Here is a 16062-nt window from a genome sequence, read left to right on the forward strand (position 1 = left end):
ATGGCGTGCACTGTCGGCATTTCAGCGTCGGTATCCCGACCACCGGGCTATGTACTACATCCCAGGTATTCAAGTAACATAATTTGCATTTGTGTATCTTTTTCCCTCTAGATGGATGTAACAGAAGAAATATATTGACTGAACGTCCCATTGTATCTCCAGATTGTGAAATAGAAGATAAAGACATCACACAAGATTATCTGGGAGAAAACACTGTGAGCCCAGTTAAACATCCAGTACCTCACATTGCAGATATATCACCTGTTACGTCTAACCAGGAGGAATGTTTTTCTGATACCTCAGATGTTGGTCCATCTATCACAGCTCTAAAAGTAGATAAGAAGTTTCCCAGTTCTATAGATGTAAAATGTTTTACACAGAGCACAACGCTTATTACCCAACAACTAACTAAGGCAGGTGAGAAGCCATTTCCATGTTCTGAGTGTGGGAAAAGTTTTCCATACAAATCACGTCTTGTAGTACATAAGAGAAGACATACAGGTGAGAAACCATATTCCTGTTCTGAGTGTGGGAAATGTTTTATACACAAATCAACTCTTGCTACACATCAGATAAGTCACGCAAGTAAGAAGCCATTTTCTTGCTCTGAGTGTGAAAAATGTTTTACATGCAAATCAAGTCTTGTTATACATCAGAGAAGTCACACAGGTGAAAGGCCATTTTCATGCTCTGAGTGTGGGAAATGTTTTATACAGAAATTAGGTCTTGTTAAACATCAGAGAAGTCACACAGGTGAGAAGCCATTTTCTTGCTCTGAGTGTGGAAAATGTTTTACATGCAAATCAAGTCTTGTTATACATGAGAGAAGTCACACAGGTGAGAGGCCATTTCCATGCACTGAGTGTGGGAAATGTTTTATAAAGAAATTAGATCTTGTTACACATCAGAGAAGTCACACAGGTGAGAAGTCATTTTCTTGCTCTGAGTGTGGAAAATGTTTTACATGCAAATCACATCTTGTTATACATGAGAGAAGTCACACAGGTGAGAGGCCATTTCCATGCTCTGAGTGTGGGAAATGTTTCAGACAGAAATCAGCTCTTGTGGTACATCAGAGAATTCACACAGGTGAGAAACCATTTCCATGTTCTGAGTGTGGGAAGTGTTTTACAACTCATACATCTCTTTCCAAACATCAAATAGATCACACAGGGGAGAGGCGATTTCCATGTTCTGAGTGTGGGAATTGTTTTAAATGCAAATCAGATCTTGTTAAACATCAGAGAAGTCACACAGGTGAGAGGCCATTTCCATGCTCTGAGTGTGGGAAATGTTTTACAGAGACATCAACTCTTTTTAGACATCAGAGAATTCACACAGGTGAGAAACCATTTAAGTGTTCTGAGTGTGGGAAATGTTATAAAAGTAAAACATCTCTTTTCAAACATCAGATAAATCACACAGGGGAGAGGCCATTTATATGTTCTGAGTGTGGGAAATGTTTTACACAGAATTCTGATCTTGTTCACCATAAGAGAAATCACACTATTTTGAAACCATTTCCTTGCTCTGAGTGTGGAAAATGTTTTAAATTTAAATCAGATCTTGTTGCACATCAGAGAAGTCACACAGGTGAGAGGCCATTTCCATGCTCTGAGTGTGGGAAATGTTTTGCACAAAAATCAGGTCTTGTTGTACATCTGAAAATTCACAACAGGGATAAGCTATTTCCATGCTTTTAATGTGGGAAATGTCTTGCATGTAAATCACACCTTGTTACACATGAGAGAACTCACACAGGAGAGAAGCAGTTTCCATGTTTAGAAGGTGGTAATTGGCAGAGATGAGATCTTGTTAAATGACTCAGACACTTTTAGCCAGGTCATATGTTGGAAAATGTGTTTTATTTAAACATCCAAATAATTATTTTTTTTAATTGAGTGAATGGGAAGGAAAAGACACTTTGCAGCATGGATAGTAGGTTTTGGAATAGGATAAAAACATAGCATTTGACGGCAGATAAGAACCACTTGACCCATCTAGTCTGCCCCTTTTTCACCATTTTTTATCTCAAACCTTATTTGATCCTTATTTTTTTGTAAGGATATCCTTATGTCTATCCCATGCATGTATAAATTGCTCTACTGTCTTAGCCTCTACCACTTCTAATGGGAGGCTATTCCACTTGTCCACTTCCCTTTCTGTAAAGTCATTTTTCCTCAAATTTCCCCTGAACCTCCCCCCCTCCAGTTTCAGTGCATGTCTTCATGTTCTAATACTTTCTCTTACGTCTGAGAGGATGCTGGGGTCCATTTTAAGACCATGGGGTATAGACTGTTCCGCATGAGCCTTCGGCACTTTAAGACTTTTTAATAGTGTGAACTGGCTCCTCCCTCTATGCCCCTCCTCCAGACCTCAGTTTAGAAAATGTGCCCAGGAGACTGTACGCATTCTAGTGGAGCTCTACAGAGCTTTGCTTGTAAGACTTTGTTAGGTTTTTTGTTTTACAGGGAAGCTGCTGGCAACAGCTTCCCTGCTTCGTGGGACTTAGGGGGGGAAGATAGAACCAACTTCTCAATTAGTTAAATGGTTCTACTTCCGCTGACAGGACACCATAAGCTCCTGAGGGTACTGGACACAGCTCAAAGATGGCCCGCGTTCACTCCCGCAGCACTGCCGCCACCCCCTAACAGAGCCAGAAGAAAGAAGGCAGGTGAGTATATTACCGGAGCCCGGCTGAGAAGGTCCTTTGGTCATTGTTGGCGGCTTGTAAGGTAACCGCAGCGGGGACGCTGCGCGCCATGTCTCAGTACGGGTGCAGAGCGCGTTCTGAGCAGCATGAAACCTTTTTCTCTCCCTGGCTGAAAAACGTATATTCCCCATCCATAGGGGACCCCCGGGGGCCAGTATGAAGATTCCCCTGTTCTGAGGGAAAACACGCCATTACTAGGGGGCGGGGCTTCTCAGGCATACAGTTCACTCACCAGTGCGCCATTTTCTCCTGCAGATGCCGCTGTGAGGATCCACGCTGCTCTTATCTACCGCGGCTACTACAAGTACCAGGGTTCTACAAGGGAAAGAGCATTTACTTATAGTCTATATATATATATATATATAAAATATATTATAGTATATCAATTGGTGAAGCATTTATAGTGTGTGCTGCAGCACATTATATAGGGCGCTGGGTGTGAACTGGCAAATCCCTATGTGTTTTCTCTAACAGACTTCTGTGTGGGTCTGTCCCCGATAGCTCCTGTGTGAAAGGGGTCTCTGTGTGTGTGTACACGCGTGTAACATGTCAGAAGTTGGGGGGGGGGGAGTCGTCACCAGAGGAACCCATTTTAGATGCACAAGAGGGTAATGTGATTGCTCTTCCTTCCCAGAGGGAGCCAGAGTGGGTGAGAAGGTTGCAAAGTAATATTTCCATGTTGGCACACAGATTCTCAGACTCTGAGAAACACTGTTTATTGGAGACAGTCTGTGGAGGATGCCCTGTTTACTGAGGCCTCAGATTCATCTACACTGGTCCCCTCCCGATCCCAGAAGAGGTCCCTTGCCCAAATAATGAAGGGGGACACTGACACAGATTCTGACACGAATGCCGACACTGGGACTTGAGAGGGGTAGACCCCAAATTAGCCAAAAGCATACAATGTATGATTGTTGCTATCAAAGAGGTGTTAGAATTTACTAATACTACACCTGAGGAAAAAGATTATTTTAGATTAAATAAAAAACAGGAGATAACTTTTCCTCCGTCAAAGGATCTGAATAATTTCTTTGAAGACGCCTGGTCTAACCCTGAAAAGAAATTCACTATTCCTAGAAGGAGGACAGGCGCAAGTGGGAGACGCCCCCTGTGGTAGACACCTCAGTTTCTAGGCTGTCTAAGAAAATAATTCTGCCTGCCCCAGGGTCAGCTTCTTTAAAGGATCCTGCTGACCGTAAGTTAGAGACAACTTTAAAATCCATATATACCGCTAACGGTATGCTACTCAGGCCCGCCGTTGCTGGGGCATGGGTGGGTAACGCGGTAGAAAAATGGGCAGACAATTTAATGGTTAATATTGACACTGTAGATAAGGACGAAGTGCTCCTAATCCTCAGCCACATCAAAGATGCAGCAGGGTATTTTGTTAAAGCTATGAAGGATCTTGGTTTGCTGAGTTCCAAAGCCACGGCTATGGCAAATTCAGGTCGCAGGGCTTTATAAATTCGCCACTGGCATGCTGATGTGGAATTAAAGAGAAATATTGAGACACTCCCTTATAACGGGGAGGCCCTTTTTGGTGACAAGCTGGATGCCATGATTTCCACGACTACATCGGGCAAGTCTGCATTTTTGCCTTCCGCAACTCCTCCCCCTAAGAAGGGGTATCATTTTCACACCAGGCAGTCCTTTCGGCCCAACAAGTACAAAAAAGGCAACCCCTTCTTTGCAGGAAGAGGTAGAGGTAGAAAGCCTACAACGCCGGCTGGTTCACAAGAACAGAAGCCAGCAACTGCTGCTGCAAAAACCTCAGCATGACGCTTGGGCTTCCATGCGGGAGTCCGATTGGGTGAGGGCATGCTTATTGTTCTTCAGCAAAATCTGGTTTCGTTCGGACCTGGATCCTTGGTGTTACAAATAGTATCCCACGGTTACAGGTTGGAATTTCAAGATCTACCCCATGCCGATTTTTCAAATCAGCCTTACCAGTTTCTGTCTAAGACAGGACAAACGTGTTGAGCGCAATACAGAAATTGTGTCAAGACAAGGTAATTTCCTTGGTTCCCGAATTACAACAGGGAAAAGGTTTTATTCAAGCCTCTTTGTTTTACCGAAGCCGGATGGCTCGGTCAGACCAATTCTGAACCTAAAGTCTCTGAATCTGTTTTTAAAGTGGTTCAAGTTCAAGATGGAGTCCCTCAGAGCGGTGATCTCCAGCTTGGAAGAAAAGGAATTTCTGGTGTCGGTGGACATCAAGGATGCTTATCTACATGTTCCCATCTACCCTCCACATCAGGCATACCTGAGGTTTGCGGTGCAGGACTGCCACTACCAGTTCCACACGTTACCTTTTGGACTCTCCACGGCTCTGAGGGTGTTCACCAAGGTGATGGCGGAGATGATGGTAATCCTTTGCAAGAAAAGAGTCAACATAATTTCGTACCTGGACGATATCCTCATAAAGGTGAGGTCCAGGGAGAAGTTAGTGCAGGACATTGCTCTGTCCCTGTTGGTGCTTCAACAGCACGGGTGGATCTTAAACCTTCCAAAATCGCAGTTGGCACCGACAATGAGGTTGTCATTTCTGGGAATGATACTGGACACCGAGGTGCAGAGAGTTTTCCTTCCGGTGGAGAAGGCTCTGAAGATCCAGGCGATGGTCAAACAAGTTCTGAAACCAACACGCGTATCAGTTCATCAATGCATCCGTCTGCTGGGAAAGATGGTAGCGGCCTACGAGGCTCTCCAATTTGGCCGATTCCATGCCAGGGTGTTCCAGTGGGACCTACTGGACAAGTGGTCCGGAACGCATCTACACATGCATCAGAAGGTAATACTGTCGACGAAGGCCAGGATTTCACTCCTGTGGTGGCTGCAAACATCTCACCTCTTGGAAGGACGCAGGTTCGGGATTCAAACGGGGTCCTGGTGACCACGGATGCAAGTCTCCGAAGTTGGGGAGCAGTCACGCAAGGGGAAAGCTTCCAAGGAAGATGGTCAAGTCAAGAAACGCTTCTTCACATAAACTTTCTGGAGTTGAGAGCTGTTTACAACTGCCTTCAGCAAGCGATGCATCTTCTTCAGGATCTACCCATACAGATCCAGTCGGACAATGTGACAGCAGTATCTCGCATAAACCGTCAGGGAGGAACAAAAAGCAGAGCGACAATGGCAGAGGTGAAAAAAATTCTCCTCTGGGCAGAAAGACATGCAAGAGCTCTATCAGCAATCTTCATTCCAGGAGTGGACAACTGGGAAGCAAACTTTCTCAGCAGACACGATCTCCATCCAGGAGAATGGGGCCTTCACCAAAATGTCTTTGCAGAAGTGTCAAGTCGTTGGGGCGTTCCTCAAGTAGACATGATGGCTTCTCGTCTCAACAAGAAACTTCCGACATACTGTTCCAGGTCGAGAGACCCACAAGTAGTAGCTGTGGATGCCTTGGTGACCCAGTGGGTGTTCCATTCAGTGTATCTGTTCCCTCCACTTCCTCTAATACCAAGGGTTCTAAAGTTGATCAGAAGAACAAGAGTTCGGGCAATTCTCATTGCTCCAGACTGGCCAAGGACGGCTTGGTATCCAGATCTTCAGGAGTTGCTCCTGGAGGACCCTTGGCCTTTTCCTCTTCGAGAGGACCCGCTTCAGCAGGGACCGTTAGTTTATCAAGACTTACCGCGGCTACGTTTGACGGCATGGCTGTTGAGCGCCAGATCCTAGGGTATTCCCAATGCAGTCATTCCCACACTTATACTGGCCATGAAAGAGGTAACGTCCAAGCATTAATATCGTATTTGGAGAAAATATGTCTCTTGGTGTGAATCCAGGAAGTCTCCTGCGGTGGAGTTTCAATTAGGATGTCTTCTCCTATTTCTACAGGCGGGTGTGGATGCTGGCTTGAGATTAGGATCTATCAAGGTCCAAATTTCGGTTTTGTTCATTTTCTTTCAGAAACAGTTGGTTTCCCTTCCTGAGGTTCAGACGTTCGTGAAGGGTGTTCTGCGCATCCAACCTACTTTTGTGCCTCCTGCGGCGCCATGGGATCTTAATGTGGTGTTGCAGTTCCTTAAATCGGACTGGTTTGAACCTCTGCAAGAGGTGGAGTTGAAGTTTCTCACTTGGAAAGTGGTCATGCTGTTGGCCTTGGCATCAGGCCGACGTGTGTCTGAATTAGGGGCTCTGTCTCACAAGAGTCCTTATTTGATTTTTCACGAAGATAGAGCTGAACTGCGGACGCGTCAGCATTTTCTTCCAAAGGTTGTGTCTTCTTTCCATATCAACCAACCTGTTGTGGTGCCAGTGGCTTCTGACACCTCAGCAGTTTCCAAGTCCTTGGATGTCGTCAGGGCTCTGAGGACTTATGTGACAAGAACGGCTTGGTTAAGGAAAATAGAGGCCTTGTTTGTCCTTTATGACCCCAACAAGATTGGGGGTCCTGCTTTTAAGCAGACTATTGCTCGCTGGATCAGAGGTACTATTCAGCACGCTCATTCAAAGGCAGGATTGCCGATACTGACTTTGGTAAAGGCCCACTCTACGAGGAAAGTGGGTTTGTGCTGGGCGGCTGCCCGGGGTGTCTCGGCGTTGCAGATTTGCAGAGCAGCTACTTGGTCAGGTGCAAACATGTTTGCTAAGTTTTACAAGTTTGACACCTTGGCTGATGACGACCTTCAATTTGGTCAGTCAGTGTTGCAGGAACATTAGCACTTTCCCGCCCGTACTGGGAGCTTTGGTATATCCCCATGGTACTAAAATGGACCCCAGCATCCTCTAGGAAGTAAGAGAAAATAGGATTTTAATACCTACCGGTAAATCCTTTTCTCGTAGTACGTAGAGGATGCTGGGCGCCCACCCAGTGCTCATTTTTCCTGCATATTTACATTTTACATTTTTTCACACAGTTCTCATGTGTTTTGGTTATTACAGCTGTTGGCTGTTTCGTTGTACATGCACGTTGGCATGGGTTATGTTATGGCCATGTTAGGCGGCATGTCTGTAGAGTGTGGGCTGGTGTGAATCTCGCCCTAGTTAATGTAAGTTCTTCTCTCGAAGTTGTCCATCTCCTCGGGCACAGTTCCTATACTGAGGTCTGGAGGAGGGGCATAGAGGGAGTTCACACTATTAAAAAGTCTTAAAGTGCCGAAGGCTCCTGCGGAACCATCTATACCCCATGGTACTAAAATGGACCCAAGCATCCTCTACGGACTACGAGAAAAGGATTTACCAGTAGGTATTAAAATCCTATTTTTTTTTCCAATTGAAAAATGTTTCCCTCCTGGACCTTGTTAAAACCCTTGATGTATTTGAAAGTTTCTATCATGTCCCCCTCCATTCTTCACCAAACTATACATATGTTTTCTTATGTAGGCCATGTATCATGTTAATTGCCCTTCTTTGTACAGTCTGTAATGTATTAATATCCTTTTGAAGATGTGGCCTCCAGAACTGAACACCATATTCTAAATGAGGCCGTACCAATGACCTATACAGTGGCATTACTTCTTGCTTTCTGCTGCTGATTCTTCTCCCAATGCAGCCAAGCATCTGACTAGCCTTCCTCATTGCTGTGTTACATTACTTACTTGCCTTTATGTCACCTGAAATAGTGACTCCTAGATCCCTTTCCTCCTCAGTAATTCCCAGTATAGCGCCATTAATACTATATTTAGCCTTTGGATTTTTGAGGCCCAGGTGCATGATTTTGCATTTTTTGGCATTAAACGGTAATTGCCACGCTCTTGACCATTCCTCTAGTCCAGTGGTTCTCAAACTCGGTCCTCAGGACCCCACGCAGTGCAGGTTTTGCAGGTAACCCAGCAGGTGCACAGGTGTATTAATTACTCACTGACGCATTTTAAAAGGTTCACAGGTGGAGCTAATTATGTCACTTGTGATTCTGTGAGGAGACCTACAAAACATGCACCGTGTGGGGTCCTGAAGACCGAGTTTGAGAACCTGTGCTCTAGTCTACCTAGCTCCTCAAACATTTGTTTAACCCCTCCTGATGGGTCTACCCCTTTTGTGTCATCTGCAAAAAGGCCCTTAGGATCACCCAAATGGTGTAAAAAGTGTAGGGGGTCATGAGGTACAGTGCTTATGGGGTTAACTCTTTTTAATTCATTTTAGCTACTACGTTCGGAGACCTCACAGACATTTTTTTTAGCATAAACTTTAATTTATTGTTAGCCATATTTTTTATAGCTTATATTTGGTCTCTAAAGAAAGAAAAGGCTACATTTTAATATCTTGTATTTAAATTTTTCACCTATTGATACATCATTTTATACTCTGACTACTTTATTAAAAACAATTTAACGGCTAATTCCCAATTAAGGTTATATATATATATTGCTGTATAAATGATAGTAAATGAGAATAAAGCAATACATGGCCATTATGAAGTACACGTAGCCTCATTTACCTAGGGAGAGTATTCAGCAGAATTGGTCAGAAAAATTTCAGTATGAGAATATGAGGGGACCTAAAGAGAGAAAGGATCGGCCATATACCATCATCGGACGACATAGACACAGAACATCAGGAGATCAACCAACGTTAGAGAATTACATAACGGTAACCTGTTCCTCAATATTCATTTTCTTTTTTATAGAAGAGGTATGTTAGACAAAAATTGTACCAATATAAATTGCAAAATAGAAGAAGAAAAAAAGGGGGGGGGGGGGAGAAATAGAAGGGAAGAGGGGGGGGGGGGGGGTGCACAAAACCAAGACAAAGAAAAGACAGCATGCATCACCAGTCCTGAGGAGTAAGGATTTTACATAGGAGGTGTTGAGCACCTAAACTCTTTGAATGGAGTCTCACATTCAAAACACAGAAGGCCACATTGTACATAGGCCCTCATTCCGAGTTGTTCGCTCGGAGTTTTTCATCGCATCGCAGTGAGAATTCTCTTAGTGCGCATGCGCAATGTTCGCACTGCGCCAAGTAACTTTACTATGAAGAAAGTAAGTTTACTCACGGCATTTTCATCGCTCCGACGTTCGCATTGTGATTGACAGGAAATGGGTGTTACTGGGCGGATGCACGGCGTTTTAGGGGCGTGTGGCTGGAAACGCTACCGTTTCCGGAAAAAACGCAGGAGTGGCCGGAGAAACGGTGGGAGTGCCTGGGCGAACGCTGGGTGTGTTTATGACGTCAGCCAGGAACGAAAAGCACTGAACTGATCGCACAGGCAGAGTAAGTCTGAAGCTACTCAGAAACTGCTAACTCGTTTGTAATCGCAATATTGCGCGTACGTCGGTCGCAATTTTAAGAAGCTAAGATTCACTCCCAGTAGGCGGCGGCTTAGCGTGTGTAACTCTGCTACATTCGCCTTGCGAGCGAACAACTCGGAATGAGGGCCATAGAACATTGGATAGAAGACATTCAGGTAACCAAGCAGTGGACTCAAAAATTGTTGAATCCTAAGTTGAGTGAAGTCAACATAACTCTGTATAAGAGTATCCCATTTCCTATAGAATCTAGGAGCCCCTGACTCTACGTCAGGCACTATAGCTTGTCTTTCATAGAAGATATTATTTAGTAGAGATGCTTTCAATTCTGCAATAGATGGAGAGTGCCTATGCAACCAATGAGAGTTTGCGAAGGTGGAGTGAGAAGATAACATTAACATAGTTCATTAACCTGTCCCAAAAAGTCCTTCTTTTCCTGCAGCCCCAGAAATTATGATAGTATGTGGCGTCAGCCATCCCGCATCTAAAACAAAGACCCGTAGAGGTCAGGGTGAAATAGGAATGCTGCTTCGGGGAGATGTAGACTCTATTTGAGAACTTGAGGTGTGTTTCCTGTAAGGCTGCTGATTTTAAATACTTAAGTGTTGAAGGTAACGTGGACATAAGGTCTGACATAGCTGGGAAATCAGGCATGTCCTGCAACCAGCGTGAATGAAGTCTATGTTGCGAAGTTCCCTTCCCAGAGTCTACAAGAATGGAGTACAAGTTACGTATCCTATAACCAAGACTCAAATTTGAATGCAAAAGAGGAGTAAGGGGGTCAACAGTAGTATCAAGGGACATCGCTGGTGGTAAAGAGTGTGCAAATTGGCGAGATTGTAGGTACATAAAGAAATGGCAATTCGGTAATTGATACTTATTTGTCAAGGTAGAGAAGGGGTATATTACACCACCAGGGTCAAAGATATTTTGAATAGACGAAATGCCCTTCTCTTTCCATGTCAGGTAAGTATGGTTGTCGAGACCAGGAGTAAATTGGGGATTACCCCGAAAGGCGATGTTCCTGTCCAGTCATTTATTGATAGATATCCATGCTCTTTAAGTGTTGCAGAAGTGTCCAGCAAGGGAGCCGGAATGGTTATGCTCTATCAAAAATATGATTTCTCAGATTTTACAGAGGGTTGCATAAAATGAATCTGCTACCCAGGTGCAGCAGAATGTGGCAGTCTGTCCCAGTTCTGGTACCTCCAGGTTTCACCGCTGTGTACTCCCATAAGCGTCCTTTAGCACAAATTACGCAGGATGACACCGATACTGAATCTGGCGGTGATGATGGGGTACGGGGGACAGCCTCTCTTGCTAATGGGATGCAGTTGATGATAGAGGCTATTAGGGATGTGTTGAATATTAATGATTCACCACCTGAGCAGGTTGAGGAGGCTTACTTCACTGAGAATAAGAAAGCCTCGCTAACCTTCCCTGCGTCAAAAGAATTAAATGCTATTTTTGAAAAGGATGGGAAAACCCTGCGAAAAAATTCCAGATCCCCCAAGAGGGTTCAGGTGGCATTTCCTTTCCCTGTTGATGATAGGAAAAAATGGGAAAACCCACCTAATGTTGACGCGTCAGTATCCAGACTTTCAAAAAAGGTAGTGTTGCCTGTTCCGGGATTTACCGCCTTGAAAGAGCCGGCTGATCGTAAGATTGATAATACGCTCAGATCCATGTACACGGCTTCAGGGGCTATACTACGTTCCACTATAGCCAGTTCTTGGATTGCCAAAGCTATGGTAAAGTGGTCTGGCACCTTACTTGAAGATTTGAATACTATGGATAAGGATGATGTTAGATTATTTTTGCGCAACATTCAGGATTCATCAGGATTTCTGGTGGATTCCATGAAAGATCTGGGTTCCATGGCTGCAGGAATTTCTTGCATGTCGGTCTCAGCGCAGACAGTCAATGGTCTGCCAACACAGAATCCAGGAAAAGTGTGGAGTCCCTACCGTATACAAGTCAGGCTCTCTTTGGAAGCGCTAGATGCGTGGATTTCTTTCGGGGAGGTAGGCCCAAGTCCAAGAGACCTGCTAAGGCAGGTTCCTAGGAACCCAGGTTCCTAGGAACAGAGACCTATTTCAGGTACACCAAAGTCCTCCGCATGACAGTGGGAGCGAGACTCAGGCAGTTCAGTCACGTCTGGGTGTCGTCTGGCCTGGATCCCTGGGTGATATTGTGTCCCAGGGGTACAGGCTGGAGTTTCAAAATCTCCCTCACCGATTTTTCAAATCAGGTTTACCAGCTCTGCTGGCAGACAGGACGGTCCTACAAGTCGCCGTCCAGAAGTTGGTGGAGTCGCAAGTCATTGTGCTTGTACCACCTCATATGCACAACAAGGGTTACTGGCCCTCATTCCGAGTTGTTCGCTCGTTATTTTTTTCTTGCAACGGAGCGATTAGTCGCTAATGCGCATGCGCAATGTCCGCACTGCGACTGCGCCAAGTAAATTTGCTATGCAGTTAGGAATTTTACTCACGGCTTTTTCATCGTTCTGGTGATCGTGGTGTGATTGACAGGAAGTGGGTGTTACTGGGCGGGAACTGGCCATTTTATGGGTGTGTGCGAAAAAACGCTACCGTTTCCGGGAAAAACGCAGGAGTGTCTGGGCGAACGCTGGGTGTGTTTGTGACGTCAAACCAGGAACGACAAGCACTGAACTGATCGCAGATGCCGAGTAAGTCTGAAGCTACTCTGAAACTGCTAAGAGGTGTGTAATCGCAATTTTGAGAATCTTTCATTCGCCAATTTAAGAAGCTAAGATTCACTCCCAGTAGGCGGCGGCTTAGCGTGTGCAATGCTGCTAAAAGCAGCTTGCGAGCAAACAACTCGGAATGAGGGCCACTATTCGAACTTTTTTGTGGTACCAAAACTGGATGGTTCAGTCAGGCCCATTCTGAACCGAAAGTCACTAAACCTCTTTCTGCTGTGGGGTACACTGGGCTCCACAAGGATAGACATAGGGGGGGGGGGGTATAGAGTAGGATCTTGATCCGAGGCACCAACAGGCTGAAAAGCTTTGACTGTTCCCAGAATGCACAGCGCTGCCTCCTCTATAACCCCGCCTCCCTGCGCAGGAGCTCAGTTTTGTAGTTGGTGCCGCAGATAGCAGGCACATAACAGAGGGGCTGCTCCGGGCAGCCCTAAGAAGAGCTTTTCTGAAGAAAAAGTGAAGACTACAAGGGCAGCAGCGGTGTGTAAATGTCAGAGACATTCACTGCTGCAGCTCCAGCTCTCCCCAGCGGCGCTGTACACTCCCGAGCCCTGGTTGCCGGGAACTACAGCAGGAGGCTCCGGTATTCTTCATGGTGAGGCACACACGGTTGGGGCTCTCCGGGATCGCGTGGCCGCGCTTCGGAAGGTGGTGAGTGGGTCCCGCTCAGCTGTAAAGCCGCCTGGTCAGTGCAGTGACTTTACATGACACTTAAGTATTCTACGTGCCTTTTAGACAGTGTTAGTTAAGAGAGTACATTTAGTCAGGGTTCTCTAGTACAATTACCCTGTGATATACATCCAGTTCTTACTGTGTAGTGTTGTATCTATTGACTACATAGCTATATATATAAGCTGGTCCAGTGCAGTATTATTGTTAGTAATAACCTCTGCATTGTATAACTGTGACTATTTGTGTGTACATTTGATAGCTGAGTGGTGTCCATTTCGTGTCTTTCACTCAACTTGCAATCCCTATATTCTATAACCTGAGGGGGCTTGGTGCGTCAGGTTTTATATTCATATAGGATTTTCACAAGATATACTTTAATACGTATTTTTCACTGTGATTTTAGTCACCATATCTCTCCTTTATCTCTGCTAGTGCTGACTACACTGTGCAGGGGTTTGGGTAAGAGGTATTGTGCTGCTGCCAATTGTACTGTTACCTGATACTGAAAGTTATATCATGTCTGCTTCTGAGGGTACCGGTTCTGGGGCTGAACATACTGCAGGTGTTGCTGAAGCCATAGATCCCTATGAGGGGAATATAGCAGCTGTGGGCTCTGATTCTGGGGGCTCCTTGCCCCCCAGTGGGACTGTGGCAACGGAGGTACATAATGACCCACCGTGGGCCACTTTTTCCATGCCTTCTACATATGCTAGTTAATAAACTGACACCCCCTATGGGACCCCCTATGCCAGTACAACCGTATGTGGTCCCTGCAGCTAACCCGCCATGGGCGGAAGATTTATCTGCTCAATTGAAGTTGAACCAGTCCCCGACTACTAAAAAGTCTGACCCTCGCTCGCCAAAGCCCAAGGGGTCCTCTAAGCGAGCTCTTATCTCCTCACAATCCACTGCTGTCACTGACACCTCGTCTGATGAAGACGGCACTTACACTGACCCCACAGATTCTGACACAGATACTGCTGATGGGGAGGGTAGTTCACATGTGGATGTTCCTGATCTTTTGGAGGCTATTAAAGTTGATTTTGCCGATTACGGATGATCCCGAGCCATCTGTCCCTCCTAAGAAACCAGATAGGTTCAAGCATCAGAAGGTGGATAAACAAGTTTTACCTCACTCTGACCACCTAGTGGATATACATCAGGAACCCTGGGAAAACCGGGTAAGAAGTTTGTGCCTCAAAAGAAGATGCTGGCTCGCTATCCCCTCGCGCCAGAGGTGTCTAAAAATTGGGAAACGCCTCCTCCAGTAGACTCACATGTGGCTAGGATGGTGGTTTCCTCAGCTCTACCTGTCACTACCGTCACGTCTCTAAAAGAGCCTATGGATAAACGTGTAGAGGGTTGTCTGAAAGCTATTTACACCCTTACGGGTGCTGCACAAAGGCTCACTATTGCAGCAACATGGGCTGCAGAGGCTATTGAAGCATGGGCCTTGGAGTTAGAAGCTGAAATCTCTTCTGACCATGCTAGACAATGCTTGTCATATATTGTCACAGCTTCTCGCTATATTAAAGAGGCGGCTTCTGATGCCGGTATCCTAGCAGCCAAAGCCTCTACTACGTCAGTCCTGGCTCGACGGATATTGTGGCTGAGATCCTGGTCTGTGGATCTGGACTCTAGAAAAACCCTGGAGGTACTCCCTTTCAAGGGAGATATTCTGTTTGGGGAGGACCTAAATAAGATAGTGGCTGACTTGGCTACTGCAAAACTGCCTGTCTGCCACATACCATTCCTTCTGTGTCGAAGGCTAAAGGTACTTTCTTTCGCCCCTTTCGTCCTTCAGGTAAAGCAAAAGGTCAGGCATACGACAAGCAGACCAGCACTTCCAAACCTGGTAAGCCAAAGCCCAAAAGAGCCTGGGCGGCCCGTCAGCCAGCTTCCAAGACCGATAAGCCTGCCGCAAGACAGGGCGGGCCTCCCCCTGGGGGATCCCAGGGTGGGGGGGGGTGGCGGCATCTACGGTATACCCAGGAATGGTTGAAGACCACTTCAGATGCCTGGGTATGGGAAGTCATCACTCGAGGTTACGCCATAGCCTTCAAAATCCGACCCCCTCATCGATTTTGCCGTACAGACGTCCCGTTGGACCAGACAAAGGCAAACACTCTACATTCGGTGGTACAGACCCTCCTGGATACAGGAGTCGTAGTACAGGTGATTCTTGTGCAGAGGGGCCGGGGGTACTATTCTCCGCTGTTTCTAGTCCCGAAACCAAATGGGTCCTCCCGGCCCATTCTATACCTCAAGGCATTGAACAGGTTTGAGAAGGTTTCCAAGTTCCGTATGGAAACCCTTTGCTCTATAGTTCTGGCCTTGGAACCTGGGGATTAAATGGTCTCCCTGGATATATGTGATGCTTACCAGCATATTTCTATAGCAGCGTCACATCAGCAATACCTGAGGTTTGCGATTGGCAACCTCCATTACCAGTTTTGGGCATTATTTTTTTGGTTTAACTATGGCTTCGCGAGTCTTCACCAAAGTCATGACGGTGGCACTCTGCCGTCAAGGGGTCCGGATACTGCCGTATCTGGATGACTTTTTAATCCTGGCAATTTCCCCAGAATTTCTCCTATGTCATCTGGATATGACGGCCGGTTTCTACATGCCCACGGGTGGCTCATCAACTGGAAGAAATCCTCCCTGGTCCCTGCTCAGAGCATGGTGCATCTGGGAGCGCTATTGAACACCCACAACCAGAGGTTGTTCTTGTCTCAGGAGAAAGTCCTGAAGCTTCA

The 16062-nt window shown here is 45.9% G+C and overlaps 1 protein-coding gene across 1 annotated transcript in view; it reads left to right on the forward strand.

Moving 5' to 3' along the window:
• The window catches only part of LOC135056954 (zinc finger protein 23-like), a 54543-nt gene extending 49810 nt beyond the window's left edge, over nt 1-4733 (forward strand). The window contains exon 7 of the mRNA XM_063962745.1: nt 112-4733. Within this exon, the coding sequence (XP_063818815.1) occupies nt 112-1703 (1592 nt within the window). The 3' untranslated portion in view covers nt 1704-4733. The remainder of the gene's footprint in view (nt 1-111) is intronic.
• The last annotated feature ends 11329 nt before the right edge of the window (nt 4734-16062 follow it).

Source organism: Pseudophryne corroboree, chromosome 3, assembly GCF_028390025.1.
Source record: "Pseudophryne corroboree isolate aPseCor3 chromosome 3, aPseCor3.hap2, whole genome shotgun sequence".
In the NCBI taxonomy this organism is placed as follows: domain Eukaryota; kingdom Metazoa; phylum Chordata; class Amphibia; order Anura; family Myobatrachidae; genus Pseudophryne; species Pseudophryne corroboree.